General features: G+C 38.4%; 1 protein-coding gene across 1 annotated transcript in view; it reads right to left on the bottom strand.

Annotated features, from left to right (window-relative positions):
• Positions 1–709: 709 nt before the first annotated feature.
• LOC139709371 (carnitine O-palmitoyltransferase 1, liver isoform-like) overlaps positions 710–20,781 on the bottom strand; it is a 60,310-nt gene continuing 40,238 nt past the window's right edge. Inside the window, exons 11-19 of the mRNA XM_071621332.1 lie at positions 18,723–18,794; positions 13,545–13,675; positions 12,780–12,930; positions 11,960–12,124; positions 9,736–9,870; positions 8,728–8,880; positions 7,428–7,541; positions 6,339–6,431; positions 710–4,990 (exon numbers count right to left, since the gene is read on the bottom strand). Coding sequence (XP_071477433.1) covers positions 4,916–4,990; positions 6,339–6,431; positions 7,428–7,541; positions 8,728–8,880; positions 9,736–9,870; positions 11,960–12,124; positions 12,780–12,930; positions 13,545–13,675; positions 18,723–18,794 — 1,089 coding nt within the window. The 3' untranslated portion in view covers positions 710–4,915. The remainder of the gene's footprint in view (positions 4,991–6,338; positions 6,432–7,427; positions 7,542–8,727; positions 8,881–9,735; positions 9,871–11,959; positions 12,125–12,779; positions 12,931–13,544; positions 13,676–18,722; positions 18,795–20,781) is intronic.

Here is a 20,781-nt window from a genome sequence, read left to right as displayed (position 1 = left end):
TATTTCAGCTCAATTTTGCTATAAACTTGAAACGCCTTGAAATGGGCATTGCCATAGGAACCTTAGCCTTAGCACCGATGACAGGTTAGTGAAAACAAAATGCTGAGAAGAAACGGTCAAATTGCTTTAGCGAGGCTCCCTAAAATCAATGAAATATACAGTGATATTCCATCATGTGGCTAAACATGCCCACGATCTCTGTACACATGGGGACACACGTGAATACTGCCTTGCTCAATGCGCAGCATATACACGGCGTAACACGGTCGTTTCCCTGTATTGTTTCATGAACAGCAAAGGGGAAATAATAATCATAGCACAAACCACAACTACTCCAGCCTACGGCCATTCTATCAAGCTACCTGCAAGGAAGCACAGTGGGCATTTTAAACACCACGATATACATAGTTTTTGACAGTGCCACCGTTCAAATCAAATCACCATGTCATAAAAGTAACCTGGTTCAGTTTGTGTTCCTACGTGTATGTGTATTTCTAATTCCACCTCTACAGTCCTATGCATGTATCTTCAATAATTCGAATAATAGCCTCAAGCCAAAATATGTCTCCACCATCTATGGCATGGATGTATGAAATAGTATTAGAGAGAGAGAGAGAGAGAGAGAGAGAAGAAAAAACAACAACAACAACATAAATCACACAAGAATCAAATACAAAAATTTTTAAAACCTATCCAAGGTCTGGCTGCTCATACGCTGCCTGAATAACAGATTCATATACATGTATCACCAAAACTGGCCATACCTGTCAGTACCACAAGCGAGAACAGGATGAGAAAATTTAGTCAGTGGCACGGAGAGTTACATACATGGCTGTTCATAACAATCATACAACACAGGAAATGTATAGAATTAAAACATTTGCTTGACTGCTCAGTACACAAAATCTTACATTAAAAAACAAACAAACCAATAACGACATTAACATATCTTTTTTTGAAATGGGGATAAAAAGTTTTGTAAACTCTACATTCTGGCAGAATAGAGAAATATTTACATTCTTGTCCCACTAAATAAATAATGTCAAACTGAATGACTATCTCAGTATGTTTAAAGAAATGAATGGCTACCACATCAAAATGTGCCCTCCACACTGCAAATGAAACCAAACTGATGTGTCAACACTACAGAATGCATGGGAAAAAAAAAAAAACACTGTAGAGGCAAGGTGGTACGACACTAATCCCTGATGTAGGAAACAAATATTTCAAGAATGGTAACACAAGTACACATACATCTGTCAGGACTATTTCACAATGTAACCAGTAGCCCTGAGCGGAACAGATGGGGGGACAGCGACTCAATTTGTGTGTCTCCATAAAAATCACAAGTTCCCAAATTCTTGCAAACTTTAAGCACTTAAAAATCACAGAAATGACAAGAGACAAATTGAATGTCACATCCAATACAGCATTTCTGGATCAAATGTCAATCCTCAAGTACGCATTACCTCTCCTTAGGGGATAGCTCCACTCAAGCCGCCACATTCTGGTAAACATTTGCCTAAACCAATGCCAATGAAATACCCCATGACACACCACATGAGAAGAGTTTGTTGTTATGGATTTAATTCCTCATTCAAAGGCTGCCCTGGCATTCTCAAACAGACGTCTTCCTCGACTAAAAATCGCTACTTTCTATATACTTGACCACAACAGCTCCACTGGTCAAGAAGAAACGTGTTTTCTTTGACTGGTAGCTTTTGACCAGCCATCAGTACAATCGTCCCTTTGACCCCTTTCTTCTTATTCAGAGATTTACAAACATTGCAACAATTCATAAGAAGTGTGTGCCTACCAGCACTGTCTGATGTACTGTAAATGTGAATATTTTTGCTCGAGTAATCATTCATGGTGGGCTGGGTAAGATGAATTTTGTGTGTTTTTAATTCTGCAGAATCTACAAACATTTAAAAGTGGTACATATCAAAAGCAAAATGTTTGTGTGCTTTTATTTTCGCAGTAGCTTCTGGTTGCGCAAAACACAAACATTCCCACTTTAACAGAACATGTTCTGCTCCCTGTGTTTGTGTAAAATACACAAAAACAGAGACCTCTCACATACTGTATTGTTCTTCTTCATAAAGACCGTCCTCATACATTACTCTTACATAACTGACACAAGAAGCTGGCCTTCAAGGTTTAGAGAAAGAGGGTAAACATTTAAGAAATGTCAGTGACTCCTCTGATAATTCTCATGCTTGAGGTTTCTGGAGCAAATGAGAAAGGTCAAAACTACAAGCACTGTCCACATGTTTATTTTTTGCACCGACGCAAAAATAATTTCCTGTTCGAGTGTTGCGGGTTTTTTTCCCCATTCATCCACATGTTTATTTTTGCACAGACACAAAAAAAATTTCCTGTTCGAGTGTTGTGGTTTTTTTTTTTTCCCCATTCATCCACATGTTTATTTTCGCACAGATGCAAAAACAATTTTCTGTTTGTTTTTTTTTTTTTCTCCTTTCATTTTAGATATGCTGGAATAGCAAATTTCCATATCAGCATGTGGATATCAAAAGGCACAAAAATCTACAACAAATGATAACCATGCAGCACCACCATAACCATGGTGTTACACAGCAAATCAAATGAATTCTCATAGATGGAGAATAGGGAAGTGGGAAGAGCAGCAGCTCAAGCCCATGGGTTGGAATAATTGCACCTCTGAAATATGATAACATAAATTGTGTAGTAAAAAAGTTTATAGTGTTGTCAGAGAGACATCCTTGATTTCAGACTTTCTTTTTTTCTCTGCAGCATTCTGCTCCTTCAGCCCGCATACTGCACTAAAAAACTGTACGAACATACTGCAGCATCCACGTAGACGTACCTCGAAAGCACAAACAAACAATCGTTACCATGTTTAAATCCCTGAATAGCCACCCTACTCCCTCTTAAACACACAAAAAAAAACAGACAATGCAACAAATCAACAATCACAAAAACCCTGCACAAGGAATTGTACACCATGTGCAGGCATCCATTAAAGAAGAAGAAGAAGGAAAAAAAAAGGATTTTCACTTCCATGTTAGCTACTGCACTGTATCCATGACTGCATACTCTCATGAAATAATTACAATAATCACACTGCATTCTCGGTTATGTACAAAGTTGTGCGTTTCATGACTTTCTGCTCACTCACGGAGAATGAACTTTTGCAGAATTATGTACAACGGGGGGAAAGTATTTGCAAACTAGAATAGATTTAGAACTCTTGCGTAAGGGGGAAACAGTTCCCGACACAATGTACAGCTTTTGTTGGGCGCAGGACATGATCAAAGACGGAGAAAGTATTTCACTAGACACACAGGTGAACACACAGCCAGACAGGTCAACTCACTTCACCAGTCCAGATAATATTTGCCCAAAAGGCGCGGTCAGACTGGCAAAAGATCGAGAAGTTTAAGATCGCGATCTTTAAGATCTTGAAGTTTTGCCAGTGTGACCGCAAACTTCCCGCGAAACTTCTTGATCTGTATGCAGGCGGTGCCTCCGAAGCGCAACGCCATTGTCATGTACAGATGTGTTTCGTTACGTCACAATCACTAGCCATTGGACGGCGCATTCTTGCTTGCGCATGTACTGATGGCCCAAACTTCGCGATCTTAAACTTCGCGATCTTTTGCCAGTCTGACCGCGCCTACAGTGAAAATTTAAGATCCCCTCGAGGACAATTCCCTGTATCATGGTGTGACTTCTTCCCTGTATCTAACTTTTGTTGAGACCAGTCAGCATATTCTTACCCAACCTCTGACGGCAGACTTAATAGGGATAACTATTATAAATGAACACTAATCTATTTATTACATTTTGGTTTCTTTACGTTTGTTTGTCTGTTTTTAAAAACTCCTTTGTGGAGTTGGGCTGGAGAGCTGCTTTTAATTCTGTGTACTTTTATAGACAGACAGTATTGGCTCTTTAGGCACATTTCACTTTACAAGTGTATGTGCACTTTGGTCAACTGCCTCGAAGATCACGTGGGGATACGTAGTTTAGCCAATCTACATAATTCCAGTCTACTGTTTTTAATAAACACTGGTTGTAGGATACTACATATCTCCTCTTCAATCTTGTAGTTATAGCTACAAAACTGCACCCAATACTCATCAGTTATCAAGTCTTCTTCTTGTATATATCATGTGATTTTATATAATTCATGAAGGAGCAAATTCTATTGTGGGGGAGAAACCCCATAATTTGGGAAGACACTTCACGCAGTTGCCAACAGTCAGCTAATATTCAACAGGCTCAAAGGCCACACAAGGCAGCAATGACGTAGTATTTCAATAAGGTTTAACATAGGGAGTTTTGGATAGCCATACATGTTAGCTAATATAGATGCACACACGATTTCAGTGTCTACCACCTCAAAAAAGAAACCAGAAGAAAAATCTACGACCTAAACACCTGCCATAAATAAATTCAGTTAACATTTATTGAAATAAATACATAGACGACATATCAACTTGTGATAATTTTCTTCCTCCTTTATCATTTTGGCCACATTTGCAAATATACTATCTACAGTTTTTTCTTTGTCTATGTACACAGCGCTATGTGGTGCTTGAATGTCTAATGTGTCAAGATGAATTTTGTTTCTTTGTTTGTTTTTAAAGCCTACAAATAAGGAGAAGAGATGAATGTGAGATTACCAAATGAGCAAAATTTCTTTCATGATTCCTTGATCTGCAAGACTGGGTTGCTTTGGGTGCTCTTCTCATGAAAAAAAAAAAATTAATGTCATCTGTCCCCATCAGAACACAATTAGTTTTTAGCATAGAAGACAGACAAGATTTTACTCTATCTCAAAATAGATAAAAAATATGCACTATGTCACTCATTTTGGTTCACGAATATGATGGCAAAATATGGTAACGAGCATGGCTTTCTTGAATGACTAGTCGTCTTTGTCGAAAAGCGCCAAGACGTCGCTGAGGGCTTTCTCGATGTTGTCACCGAATCTGTACGCATCCTGCAAGATACAAAAATGGAGAGGAAAGATTGCATTATCAGTGCTGCATTCTCAGATGTTTCATGAACATGCATGGCGTCACCACAGCGATAAATATCACTAGAGAACAGAAATTGCAAAATCCTGACCCAATGCATAGATTTTCAGTGTTATGCTGTCATACTGCTCAAGTTTACGACACTGTCGACTTTAGCTAAAAAAAGATGTCTTCATTCAGTTAAGCAGGACAATTTGACATTTGAGAGCTGTACAGCGGCCAAATACTTGAAAATTGTATCGGTAGAGAAATAAATTGGCATGCTCTTGTAAGAGCTTGCTATTTCAAGGCTAGAGTGCAATGAGCTTTTTTTTTTCATTTTCTGTTTGATTTTCAGCAAAGAAACTATTATCACTCTGAGAATCACTAGCTATGAAGATGTTGCTTTCTTGTGGGTCTCTTATCAATATTCTATATTTATAAACCACTAATAATTGTAACAAAGAGGTAATGCTTTCCAATAACCCGATGAGTCAAGGAAATATGCATATGTATATCAGTGTCACATCACTACAGTAACCCAAAAGACTTTCCCTTCAAATTTCTCCTTCATCTTCTTGTGCTTAAGACTACAGCACCAATGAATATTCAGAACATTCAGCACTATAAAAAACACCATAGTGATACTATAAAACATGCACACTAGTAATAATGGGCATAGTATTTATGTGCCCAGCATGCAATGAATTGGAATAGTGGATTCATTTTTTTTTCTTTGATTTTCTACTGGACAAAGTGAAGAATTCAGTGAGGCTCAAACCCATCACAAACTGATTGGTAGGCAGTACCTCAACTGTATGTCTGTACTTGATGGAAATGCTGCAACGAACAGGGAACACCTGAGCAGATGCATTTGATTTTTGCCACATCTCCATGTGTAGTTTAAGCAATGTTGCTGCCCCTCTGCTAAGCATGCCAGGCAAAATTGGCTCTGGCTTTTGCCTGATAAAGACAATTTGATTTTGTTGAAACTATAGATATCATATACTGACTACAGCCCACAGGTCAGTGTCACGGAAGAGTTACAAATCATATTATGATGCAACAGGGTCAGAAACTATGACAACAACCAGTAAACAACCAATCAGCTGTAAGCATTTAAGTCGATGATGTAATATCTGCAATTATTTTGACGTGAGTAACTGCAAACAACTTTCTTAACCCATTGAGGACGGACTGATTTCGCTACAACACGCATTTCCCATAGACACCTAGCCAAGTATACTCAGGACTCGTCCTCAATGGGTTAATAACCCCCTCCCCCCCCCCCCCCCCTTACAGACAACAACAGGATAGAGAACATAAGCTTACAGTGTGTGAAGAGCTCTTCTTGCAGGAGATGTGGAAGAAGATGAGGTTTTCTCCGGCGATGATGTATGACACTCCGTAGCCATCGTCGGCAACCTGCAGGGAAAAGACAGAGCGACACTAAATGATTTACTAGCACGACATTGTTTCACCATTTACCCCAATTAGCAACTCTATCCATGTTTGTCGTGTGTTTGTTTTTGCTTTTTTATATATCTTATGGACCTTGAAGGCCTGTAAGAAGTACTAAAGATGCAGTTCTGGTGGGAAATGTCCAAAATCAATTAGAGAAAGGGGCAATCCATTTTCCTCAGCAATATGTCAGGCACTGGGTTCTCCACAATATGTGAGAATGGTAACAAATAAATGTAAAAGAGATTCTAATAGGAATGTTTGTTCCTTATTCCAAGGATGTCCAATGTCAAGTTATTGCTTTTTGAATAGGAGGACAAACAACTGACTTCAAAAACACCCCATCAGCAATTTTTAGAGAAATTGTAACATACAATGTACACCATAATGCTGTGTTCATTGGACAATAAAAGGTATTGTATGTAGTTTTGGTCGAGACCTATCTTCAGGTTTCTAACTTCTTTTGGTGAGATAATGAGAATCTTCTTATGAAATATGAAAGTGGATGTAATGGAAAGAGGAATTCAATGTTTAAGATAATCATATGAGCACAGACATATCGATATGATATGACCATTAAAAAAAACACTAGGTACAGTTATTGACTCTTTCCCTAACAGACTTGAAAGCTATCCCTGATAACATCTGGACTACGTTACTGTTAAAATCATATAGTTAGCATCTGCTTTGACTTGAAAGAATGGTAAAAAACAAATGAAACAAGCAAACTTTGTTTTCTCATTTAAGGCATTGTTTATTTTGTAAATATCATGCATCTTGTCTTCACAACTTATTGTGTGATTATATTTATTTTGATATATTTAGAATATAAATATTGCTTTTTTAGCATGATATGTTTTGTACACTCATATTCTTTGTTGAAAATGACAATGAAAATGAATAAATGGAGTGAAATGAAATTAAATGTTTTGACAGGATGATTGAAACGGATTTGCCTACCGGTCCGAATCCTCCGCCAGCAGACAGGCATTCGGGGTTCTTGTTGACATCGACCCGGCCGGTCTGGGAGGGCGGGGTCTGGCTGGAAGAGAGGAGCCATGGCTCGCTGAGAACCTGAAGGAGAGATGAGAAAAAAAACGCAAGGTGTGAGCGGCAAAAATCAGTAACATCTTACATGCTACAACTGCATAGCGAAATGTAATGTGCCGAGGTTAGATTAGACATTTTCCTGTTTTCCCCCCTTCGTATTTCAGTCTTGTTTGTTCCAGTCCTCGTCCTGGTGAACATAAAGCTATCAGACGCTGTTCTCATGGTGTCTGGTCAGGCTAGACTATCAATATTTTCTATTGCTGCACACTATGGATGGCCTCCAAGTTTTGATATGGTCTATCACATGCCGTCTTGTTTTGTTGCCTTCACCCCGTTTTATTACAGCATACAAGGTTTCTCATTAGCACCGGGACTGTCGTAGCAAATTTCTGGACAGTTTGAAATTCTGACACGGCATCCACGGCAATCACGGCCTGTCACGTTTCCCTATCCCGTCTCACCGCATTGTTTCACGTCCATCCCGTTTTGTTCACGGTGGCCTGAAACGCAACTACTGTGGCTGTAATTCTTGAGTTACACTGGACTGTATACCAAACATGTCACAAAATCACATTGCCTCACATGAGACAGATATGGCAACTAAAAAAGAAGTGAAGCTTTTATGCTTAGCTGACTTCAGTAGTGCCAATTAAGTTGAACACCTTTTTGTATGTCCTCTTTTTATACCTGGTAAGAATATATCCAGACATTTTGGAAAAAAAAAATCACAAAACCCATACAGACATTACAAATTTAGATTGGCTAAAGGCCAGTCATATAATTGAGACAAGACAGAATCTACAAGGAACAGCCGAATTCTCTTCAAGACAAGCATTCCCATTTTTATAATCTTTTTCACTTTAACATACTTTGTAAATGTATTCTCCTCTAGAAGTGCCTTGCTCACTAGTGATGGCTAGACTGAAATTAAATTTTGACACTATTTTGTCTTAATTTGTTATATCATCATCATTGCTTTTTTTAAACATCATACAAGCTAGTATGATCAAGTCTGTGTTATGTGTTTGTGTGTGTGCAAGTGTGCTGGTCTGTTTGTGTGTGAGTTTGTGTGTGTGTGTGTGTGTGTGTGTGTGTGTGTGTGTGTGTGCGTGTGTTTGTACAAAATCAATCAGAAGGGCTATTACAAGGCAGCCACTGCTTTACTGCAGGGAGCAAATGACTCGAGCTCCCTCCTGAGAAGTGCACATACCTTGCTGAGGAAGGGTGAGTCAAGGTTGAGGTACTTGGAGACCACGTAGAGGCAGAAGAGGTGCCTGTCCACTCCCTTGCCGCACATAGCATCACGGTAACCGGCCACGTGTGCGCCCACGGCCTGTCTGAATTTGGCCAGTCTCTCCGCTTTCTGCCTCGTCATAAAAGAGCAAAATCAAGGTGAGAATTAGTCATAAAATTCCGTCTTATTTTGAGATACACAGTTGCCTGTGAATCTTTCTTTTCTTTCTTCCTCTGTCTTTCTGTCTGTCTGTCTGTCTGTCTCTAAAATCTATAGAATCTGACCTCTGTTAGACACATAGTTCCATTTACATTCAAGTGACCATAAAGCTTTGAAAAAAATGCACCAAATGTTTCCTGGCTGTCGCCATCATCTTACAAGACTGGTTTTATCATCTCACTTCCTCTTACTCTCACTGATGGTGTAATTTGCATTGCTTTCTCCACACCTTTCAGTATCACTGCTTTATTTGTCTTTGTTGACCAGAAAATATACAGTGCACTCCCGTTATACCGAACACGGTTATAACGAAATCCAATAACAACGAAGTAAAAATTCAGGCTGCAACATTATTCGTTTCATGTTCTTTATTGTTTATTTGTTCAGTTGTAACGAAATTTTGATATAACGAAAGAAAACTGCCTGTCCCAAGGACTTCATTACAACGGAGGTCTACTATATAAATATGTGGGAGCGCTGTGGTATAGTGGATACAATCCCAGACTCCCATTCGGAGGACCCTCAGGTTACTTAGAGGTCTTAAATCCTCAAGCAAAACATGTAATGGTGCATAGATTTAGAATGGTTCATGAAATGAATTTCTAAATATCTGCTATTTTATTTGACTAATTATGAGCAGAAAAGTACATAGACAACATAATACTTAGCAGCTTGAAGGCCAGATTCAAAGTCTTTGATGAAAAACTAGAAACAAAAAGAGAAAAGAATTGAGGGGCAAAAAATCCAGGGTGCATAAAATCTCACCGTGCTGTTGGGATCGTCCATTGCCCGCGCAAAGTCGCACGATTCCACAGTGCATGACCTCACGGTCTCTGTGCGTCCTTCGCGATACAGTCTGGTCATTGATGACTCGTAGGTCAGGCAGAATTTCTTGGCATCCTATAAAACCGTACACAGGAAGAAGGAAAACAAGGAAAAGTAGAAATTACGCGGTGCGTAATATATGTCCCCGCCGGAAGTAGCATTTAGTAGCAAAATGTACAATATAGGTAAAAAATCAAGGTCAAAGGTCAAAGAAGTCAAAGGTCAAAATTCTGTGTAGAAGTTTTGAAGCCCTCACCTAGTGCCATCACATAAAGGAAACAGAATCGAAATCGGGTTAGAAATGGCGAAGGAGTAGCATTTTGTAGCCAATGTACAATATAGGTCAAAAATCAAGGTCAGAGGTCAAAGAAGTCAAAGGTCAAAATTCTGTGTAGAAGTTTTGAAGCCCTCACCTAGTGCCATCACATAAAGCAAACGGAAGTGAAATCGGGTTAGAAATGGCGAAGGAGTAGCATTTTGTAGCAAAATGAACAATACAGGTCAAAAATCAAGGTCAAAGGTCAAAGAAGTCAAAGGTCAAAATTCTGTGTAGAAGTTTTGAAGCCCTCACCTAGTGCCATCACATAAAGCAAACGGAATCGAAATTGGGTTAAAAATGGCGAAGGAGTAGCATTTTATAGCAAAATGTACAATATAGGTCAAAAAATCAAGGTCAAAGGTCAAAGAAGTCAAAGGTCAAAATTCTGTGTAGAAGTTTTGAAGCCCTCACCTAGTGCCATCACATAAAGCAAACGGAATCGAAATCGGGTTAGAAATGGCGAAGGAGTAGCATTTTGTAGCGAAATGTACAATATAGGTCAAAGGTCAAGGTCAAAGGTCACGACTGAAATTCTGTGTAGAAGTTTCAAAGCTCCCATGTAGTGCTATCATATAAAGCAAACAGAATCAAAATTGGCTCATAAATGACAGAGAAGTAGCAAATTGAAGATTTTGATCACACACGGACGCACACACGGACGGACACACGGACGGACGGACGGACGGACGGACACACGGACACACGGACACACGGACACACACACGTACGGAGCCCGTTTCATAGTCCCCTGCTCGAACTCGTTCGGCGGGGACAACAAAAATAGGTACTGCAGACATGAGAAGAATACAATAAACGGTATCCACATTTCTGTTTGCTGGTACACATGTACCACAAACAGAGCAAATTAATTGTATATCTACATTCTTGTAAAACACACTACAAACAAGGCAGCACCTACTAAGATGTGATTCATGTGCTTTGCACTTGCCAAAGGCCTAAAAGATACAGTACAGACAATGCATGCCAACTGGATTTCAAGAACTACAGTGTATTCGGTAAGGACAAGTGAATATAGGGAGTTTTTGTCATGTATACACAAATCAGTGGATGTATCTTTCAGGTGAAAATGAGTAAATTGTAATTCAATCACCTGCTTAGTATTCAATGTGAATTTATGGTTAAAACCAAAGCCTTGTCCAATTTAACATTACCACTTGTTCACTAGGTAGGAAAGGTCAGAGAGCTGTTATGTTGCTTTTCAAGAAAAAAATATTATGTGTTCAACTTGGACATAGACGAGGGGAGTTTTGCAATGTATTTAAATTTGTGGATGCCTCTCTCTGGTGATACAGCAAATACTTGAAATTCTTGCAACTGTTTTGAACCTTTTGCAAATATCTTATCAAAAGCAGCACCTAATCCAATCTATATCTATTAGTTGTTGCCGAGTAGGACAAGACAAGACAAACTTTCTCGTTGCCAATGAAAATCTTTTGCTCTTGAGTTGCGCATATAATTTGCAACTTCCTTTAATATTGGAAAGCACTAAGACTTTATTTATTGCATACTGTAATAGTGAAAATTTTCAAGGCATAGCAATTTATGCCCACTTCGCACAACAAGAAACTAGCACTAAAATAAAATTGCTGGGATATTTTTGCTTGTAGCATGTAATATTATTTGATCTCTGATGCTGCAGAATCAAAAACACAAGAAATTCATGTACCCGACTAAGAGCAAAAAATTACTTATGCAAAAATGTCCATGTTTACAGAAGTCCTCAAGGAAAAAAAAAAAAATCTGAATTAATCTACATACATTAGGAAATGGAGGTCAACCAACTCTGATGCCCTCCTGATTCTAGCAGGATGCCAGTAAACTCACCCTGTAGTAAGCTAGCTGCATGGCAAGCTGGATGAATGCATCAGGACTGACTCTGCACTTCTTCATGGGGCCCTTGCCAAACTTGTTGTGGACTCGGACGTGAATCTGGACATCGTCCACCAGTTTCTTGGCCACCTGGTAGCTGTTGTCGATGATGTCGCTGAGCTGGGTAGGATAGAATGAAGAGAACAGATGTGAACATTGCATTAAAGGCAACACCGTTGATTCCTCATGAGGTACAAACACAGAGGGTACTCATATTAATGTGATCGCAATCCCTCTGCACGTACATGTGACTGGCCATGTGGTTCCAGCATTCGCTTGACTTCGGTTTACTCTACGAATTGTACATTTTCAATGTTAGCAGTATGGAGCTCTTGTCATTCATGACGGTAAATATGCAACTCCAGGAAATAACACAAGTCATTTGGTGCCAATAGTTTACTACAAGCTCTGAAATATTAATTCAAGGATAAGCCAACATGTTTTGGTCGGGTCAAGAGATATGGATGCATACTGAAGGTGAAATAATATTCTCAACTTTCACACTGTGTGGTGCGATACAAATCATCTTTACTGACATACACTGACTGAGAGACTGGCCTATTGTATAAGTTTTGTATGAAAACAACAATCTTCCTCAAATCTTCCCTGAGCTTTAACACAGGTAACCTCATGAATGTACAACTCAGCACACTGAAGACCTTGACTTAGATCTTTCACTGTCACCCACTCAAAGACGTACTATGAGTGATACGTAATGACACACTCAGTGTTTCAAGTCATACCAGAGTGATTCACAGGGCAATCATGACCCTACCTCACTAGGGATCTCCCACTCCAACCTCTGAGGGGGCTTGAGGACCCTGGATGACTCCCCCTTGGTATGGCCCTCTGGAGTGTATCCCATGACCAGCATGTCTTCCACGATGGCATCCTCAAAGGCATGTGAGTAGATCGGGGCATCCGCACTTTTGGGGGGAAACGGAAAGGGGGCCATGAGGAAAACAGAATGTATATATGAGAAACTTGTCTTTATGTATTTATGGGCACCACGCCTTACACACAAATTTAGGGATTGAACAAGACATTGTTCTGCACTGCAAGGGAAAGTCTGGAACATAGTCAAAGTGTGGAAGATATGACGAAGGTAAGTTAAGTTATTTGGCAGAGTAGAGTCTTTTTAAAAAACATTATTTTTTTAGTTCCTTTCTTCAATAATAATCTACATTAACTGCAATTTTACCTCCAATATCATTTTGGGCTCTCTCTCTCAATCTTGTAATAGTAACAAATGTCATTTGAAAGTGTCATATCATTTGAAAGTTGCCACAGCAATTGGATAAAGATAAAATCTCACAAAGTGGTATCTGTAAGTGGTACAACTTTACTTTTGAATACTGTTTTGTGAACAATAGATGTAGTGTTGATACGTCCCTTGATAATATCTGTGCAGTATCAGTGGGAGTCTACAAGATCTACCGAGGTGTTGCTGCTGGTGAACTTTGAACCAGCGACCTTATGGAAGCGTGCAGATGGTTCCCCAAGGAACCACACGGCCTCCTCACACTCATCAGGTACTCACAGCGAGTGCTCGGCATTCACACCCATGTGTCCGTTCTTGAAGATGATGAGGTTGAAGCACTTGTCAAACCACCTGTCGCATACGTTGCCGTGCAGGAGGGAAGCAGCATACCTATCCAATCGGCCATCAGCCTTGTCCTGGTAATGATAAAAGAGTCTGCTTTAACAAATATAATTCCAAACTCACACTCAAATCTATACACTTTATAGAATGTGTTAGTCTGATATTGTTGCAGGAGAGACGCTCAGTATTGCAATATTAGTTTGAAAAGGTAGGCAGATGAAAAAATAGGGAATGATATTTGGCAAGTTTCAACAGTGCACAGAAACTAGGGATATAATGTTTCATCAGTTCTTGTAGCAAATGACACTTCACAGCACTGTTAGCCACCAGGAATTAAATCTTAAGACTTTGACCTTTGGACAATTATCATCTGAAAAAAGTATTCCAATTATCATGTGCATGCTACATAATTAGATACATCTGCATACAATGCACTACATGCAAAGACACCACCATATGAGCATATAAACAAAGCAATTGAATATTCTCTGATGTGACATCTAAATCTAACAAAAATACACCACAAAGGTTTCCCTTGCATAATTTCATCAAATTCTAGGTAAAATAAACAGTAAACAATGCATAGAAAACACAAAAATAACAAGACAGACTTGTAGAGCCATATGAATAGAGGAACTGCTGTTTTTGCTGTGATTTACAAAAAAATATTAGAAAACAAACAAACAAACAAACAAACCTGCAAAACAAACATACATTTGAGTGAAAGATATTTCAATAGAAAGTCCAGACTTTCATGCAATATGATATTTGTAACATTAGTCTTTGGTAGGAATTGATTTTCCTTATGCCAATTTACCTTGCTTCTGAAAAAAAAAAAATAGTTATGGTCTAATTTGCAAAATGAGATAAATTTCTGTGAATTTGAAGAAAAAGGAGACCCATAACTAAATCCTTTAATATCAAAAGCAGAGGCCTAGAAGATCTCAAAATTCTTCGACCAACCTCTATCTACAGCATTTCTGTTTTTCCATACTAGTAACCCCTACTTTCTGAATTTCATATGCCGCTTAAAGGGATACTACAGTATTGGTGGAGATGAGAATTGGGCTTTTAACTTTTTGCGAGATACCAAGAAAACACTTATGATATAGTACAGAGCATACCATTTTAAGAGGAATTCAGAGTTTATTTGATGAAAATCGGGTTTGGAATGACTGAAACATCCAAAAACAAAGTAAAACAAAGCGATCGTAATAAAGTGTGGGTCCCACACTTTATTAGAATCGCTCTTTTTTTGGATATCTCAGCCATTTCAAAACCAATTTTCATCAAATAAACGTTGAATTCCTTATAGAATTACATGCTCTTTCATATTTCATAAGAGGTTTCTCATTATATCACCAAAAATGTTAGAAACCTGAAATTAGGTCTCAACCAAAACTGTACGATCCCTTTAAAAGAGAATGATTTCATGCCATGCACTGGTACAGAAATGATGAAGTATCTACATACATTGTATTAATCCTCCTAAATTCACTAGCATTCATCTACTGTCGGCACAGCCATGCCATGATAATGATGTGTTGTGCAGCACCAGCAAGCATGTCCCATTGCTAACTTGTTAAGTTTTTCTTTTCCTTCCTTCTTGAATATGAGAGTATGATGATAGGCAATACAACAAAAATTCTAAAAGTGGCCATTTTGTGGTCTGGTTTCGAGATTTCGTCAGAGCCTACAGAGTGTCAGGCATTTTTTTTTCTCTCTATACATGTTATGTGTCAGCGGAGAGGAGACTACAACTATGTGATGAAACAGACTTGCAAACACATTGTGAGTTAAATATTAGAAGCAAGACACCAATAATGGCTTGTTCTTTAAAAGAAAGAAAAACAACAAAGAAACAATGACAGAAAAGATCACAAAGAAATGAATAAATGCACTTTTTGAAGAAGCAAAGCGCAATAGATAACATTTAAAACAAAGCATTTGATTGAATTTTTTTTGCACGTACACAAGGACATTGCAACAAGACAATTCCCCAAATTCCACGCAAAATCTATAGCTACAGCTGTAGGAGCAACATAAGCGCAATTGAGAAATTTTATGCGAGTGTTACAAAGTCTGTTCCGATTTGGAAGAAATGAGCATATCAACTACATAGCTAGAAACAAAATTACACAGCTAAAAAGAAGACAAAACAACTGGAAGGTGACTTGCAGATACCTTTGATATGCAGGATTGATTCCACAGAATTATAATAATAAAAAAAAAATCACATAAAGTGAAGTCAAGTGGACATACAAGTATTGCATAATGTACATATGTAAGCCGTCATACTGGAGGGGAATACCAGATAGGTAATCTATGGGTCCCATATAAAAAGAAAGAAAGAAAGAAAAAAGGTCACGTGGGACTATGTCAAAATCTTATCCAGTTCACTGTCAAGGAATTTTCTAAACATTACAGAACAACAATCATACACTTCACAAACAGACGTGTGCACTCAGGCTCCATATACAGTGTGCATACAAATTCCTACACTTGCGCGAAGTACGGTTATGCATATAACTATTAGAGGCATACTACGGCAAAACACACTCTCATGCATTTCGAATTCAATGTATCTCTCGTCGGCACCAAGGGTCAAAGAGTAGTAAAGCTTTTAGCAATACGCACATTCCCAAAAAGAATACTTCTTCTTCTTCTTTTATATTTCTGTTCATCAGTTCATCCTGGATCGTGATTCAGATACACGTAATAATCTATAAAGCTGGTCTGACGGAACATTACATTACAAATCTCAATTTTCAGGGGGAAAACTTTTAGACTTAAACTGAAATGCTGTGTCTAACTGCTTATGAGTACCAGAAGATTATTTTAGAATTGCCTCCGTTCCACTTCTAGAAAATGGTTCGTTAGGATTGATACAGCTAATTCAAGCCTTTAAAGGACACAACAGAACAAAAAGAAATTGCCCTGACCGCCACTTCATTGAAGCATTTGCTATGGGTTCCTTACATTTCTCAAGCTTTGCATAATTAGTCATTTGAGGGTGTTGTTTATCCCTAAAAGGATTTTGTGTGTGTGTTCCTTTTTTATTTTAATCAAACAGGATCGAAAGTAATACATAGGCGCACACGAACTTTATGCAAAAAGACTATGAAAATAATACAAAAAGATCATAGACTTCTGATGGGAAACCAAAAGAACAAAAATACTGTAAAACATGATATATTCGCGGCATGAAATTTTCGCGAATTGGAGCTGACAGCCTTTTTCGCTGCATGAAATTTTCGCGAAGTGCCACTGGCGTTCAATGCATATATAGTGTAAACAAGAACTTTCGCGTGCATTTTAATTTCGCGAATCTTGGCGCTCGCGAAATTCGCGAAATTAAAGTGCACGCGAAAATTCCTCGTTTTACAGTAATGATGTATGAAAGTCAACTCTGCAACTACCTCCCTGCAAAGACCTCTAAATCTGAGCCCATGTTGATGAACCCGTCTACAAAGATGACTAAATCTGTGTCCATGTCAATGAACTTGTCTACAAAGACCACTAAATCTGAGCCAATGTCCATGAACCTGTCTACAAAGATGACTAAATCTGCGCCACTGTCAATGAACTTGTCTATAAAGACCACTTAATCTGTGCCCATGTCCATGAACCTGACAACAAAGGCCACCTGTCCAAGATGACTGCTTATTTTTTTGTCTTCCTTTGGTGGCAGGTACAGATGACTTAAAGTTTGAGGTATCTGGTACATGATTGCAGCAGAAAATGTGCAAATAAAATTTCTCCCATCTAGTGTAGCATTTGGCAAGCCATTAACATAACACACCATGGTAAATACTCTGTTATGAAGAAGTGATGATAGCAAGCTAATTATGTACTCTAAAAAAAAAAAAAGTACATACAGTGCCCAGATATTAATTTTTGGTTTCTTTTGCCACAGGAACAGCCACAGCCAAAAATAGATGAATAAAGAAGAAACATTTGAAATTCAAACACAAACAAAAATGCAATATATGAAAACAGCTCAACAATTTCACCAAACTGCATTTACAGCTACTGGTATACAGACTATATCAAACCAGATAAAACACTATAATATATAAACAAACGCAATAATAATGAACTTGCATGATAGCTTGCACACAATTTTGAAATACAAAAATTGTCATAAACTTACGTGAACATGTGGGAGGAAGAGTAAAGGGCAATGGATGTATTATTAATACCTGGTATAAACTCTTACGACTTTTCTTTTTTGATGGTCCAAGATGTGGAAAGGCATTTCTTAAATCGTATGATCACAATAAACATGATGTATGCCGAGTGCAGTGTACAACATGCATCCAGGAGAGTGAGAGAACTTAAGGAAACCAACTAATTGTGACTTTTTGCAACTACCTGTTTGCCTATGTGCTGCTTGCCTCATCCATGAACAAAATACATTTAAATCAGAGAACAAAACTGAATTTTCAAGCATTTAGTAAGATCGAGTATTTAGAGACGGTATAACATTAAATTCATTGGTGAAGATTATGGAGATACCCATGTTGTATGTGATATAAAGAGTGCTACAAATTCTTCTCAGCTCACTGAAAAAAATGCAATGTTTTTATTTCCTCCTCCTCATCACTGCCCCCTCCCTGAGCCCCCACCCCCCCCCCAAAAAAAAAACTACAAAAGATGTCGTATACAAGCATTGAGGACAGTGTCGTCTCAGACAGCACCAACAAGAATTTTTTTTATTACCATTGTTATTACTTATTCATAATTTGCTTTAGGTACACACATACATAATATGAACAACATAAAAGAAAGTCAGAACTTTCATGATTTTTTTCTTTAAAGTTATCCCTGGTTGTAAATCACAAATGATACACTCAGAAATACACACTGCAAGGTTAACAGGTTATTCCAGAATTAACACAAATTCACACCACTAAAACACCGAGACTCATGTATGCCATTCCGACAGGCTTCAACCGTAACTCCCTCCTTCAAATCATTGTATACGTACGACGTAGAAACAACAACACACACAATGTATGACATGCCAATGACGCCGTAATGTTACGAACGTCAAGAACGTGCCCATTTTGAGGAAAAAACACACACGAGGCATATCATTGACGACAACTTTACCTTTGTTGCAAACGGGTCTCCCTTGTACCATGCGGGTACCTTCTGATGCTTGAGGAACTCTCGCAGCGGCTCCTTCAGAGTCAACGAATGACCACAGAGGGAGCCATATCAAAATGAGTGGGGAGGATGAGTAGAAGATGAGTCAAGGCACGGTGAAGAGAGAAGATTAGATTGAGAGTGATTACCACGTGAGAAATTATGTGGGTTAATTGAGCGTAAACCCCTGAAAACAAAGCGGACATGGAAGTATGATTATATAAAACATTTTGCCTTCAGAGATTCACCGCTTTGATATGGAATGGAATGCAAAGCGGTACAACTATATCTCTACTAGGCCTTAAAATCTTGGTTTCTGTGACAATCTGAGGGAGCACTGAATCTTTATCAATTTGAGCATGCTCACTCTTCTCTAGAAACTCGGTGAATGAGAATATTCTGCAGAAAATTAGTTTTTACTTGATGCCGATGATTATTTTCCAAATGCACACTGTGGGAAAGAATAACTTGATGATTACGGTTATGATGTACTTAATTATACTCACCATTCTATATGTACAGCATATGAGGAACACATAGTCAACAAAAGCAAAACTGATTAAAAAAACAGAAGCTTATTGTGTTTTCATTTGTGGCTAAATGATAGACTGGTTTACTAAAATATTCAAGCTTGATGCTTAAATATCTTTAATGGGAAGGACAGTTCTTAACATATACAAAATCTTGTTCAAGCCTTGCCAAAACATAGCAATGACTGAGGCATGGAAACCGAATTTCAAGTATTAAAGTGCATAAAGAATACAAAAGTGCATAGAATAATTTGTTACAAGGTCCTCAGCGAGACATATCCATTAATTTGAATACATTAGTAAACCAGTCTACAATTTAAAAAAAAAGAAGAAGAAAATAAAAAATAAGCTACCAAGGCATACCTACAGGACATTTCACTTTGACCACATACACCAATGCAATGTGTAATGCAGGTCTGATCTACATTGTAACAGACACAACACTTCAAGTGATTGTGAAACAAATCAAGTTTGATACACCAGTAAATTTCCCCCAACTATCAGGTGAGAGATTTCATTGTTTAATAAAAAAACAAAAAAATTGAAATAAAATATAAGAAGTGACACACATACATGCCATGTATACAACACACAAAAACAAAAACAAAGCAGAACAGAAAGAAAGGGAATACTGCACACTGAGTTATGATTGTAACATAGACCACAAAGCTAATGACTCTGAAAAACACAAACAAACAAACATTTCATGTAAGAGGTGCTCGGGAGTACCAAAAGTATGCTTTCATGGCAAGTGATAAACACTACATACTGACCAAGGACTGGGCATACATTTCTCTTGTGGTCATCAGGTGGACACATACTTCCACATCTACTCTGAGAGCTGTGTATATGAATAAATGTTTTTACTGTTGTATTTTGTTTTGTTTTGCCTTGTTTTGGTCCCCCCCCCCCCCCCCCAAGATACATGTACATCACCAGAAGGGAAGTTGGCCTCATGTACAACAGTCTGGGGAAGGAAAGGGGTAGGTGGACGTGATTTCCCTAGCATTTTCATATGTCTTGCTCATATTTTCTCATCTGATGTGTGCCTCCAACTATAGGAAACTGAAACTACTACTACGCTTATCTAAGCCATTTCTATCTCTATAGAAAATATGTTTGGGAATGCACTGTACATTTAACTTTTTATGTGCTATGCTCCCAAGCTCAACTTATTTGATGGAGTGGGAGTTAACATCATTGATTTATGATTCACACGAGTAGATTGTTGTTTCCTTTTCAGTCATATGCTTTGCAGGGTACGTACTACATGGTCAGTATACCAGCTGGCAATCTTCATACCCAGAGGATTTATGCACACTTGTGGTGGTGCATCAATTGTGATCATTGGCAAATTTGACAGCATGTTAACATTCCCTGATGTTACCAAATAGACAGTTCGTGGCATACAGTGTAGTTACTTCAAAGCCCTAGCAGTCCACTAGGAGTGGGGGGAGGGGGGGGGGGGGGGAGGGGAGGGGGGCAAGGTCAAC

Source organism: Diadema antillarum, unplaced genomic scaffold (assembly GCF_040938485.1).
Source record: "Diadema antillarum isolate AM-2024a unplaced genomic scaffold, OU_Dant_1.0 scf00000037, whole genome shotgun sequence".
Classification (NCBI taxonomy): Eukaryota; Metazoa; Echinodermata; class Echinoidea; order Diadematoida; family Diadematidae; genus Diadema; species Diadema antillarum.
Note: the sequence above shows the minus strand (reverse complement) of the source record. Positions and strands in the feature narration are given on the sequence as shown.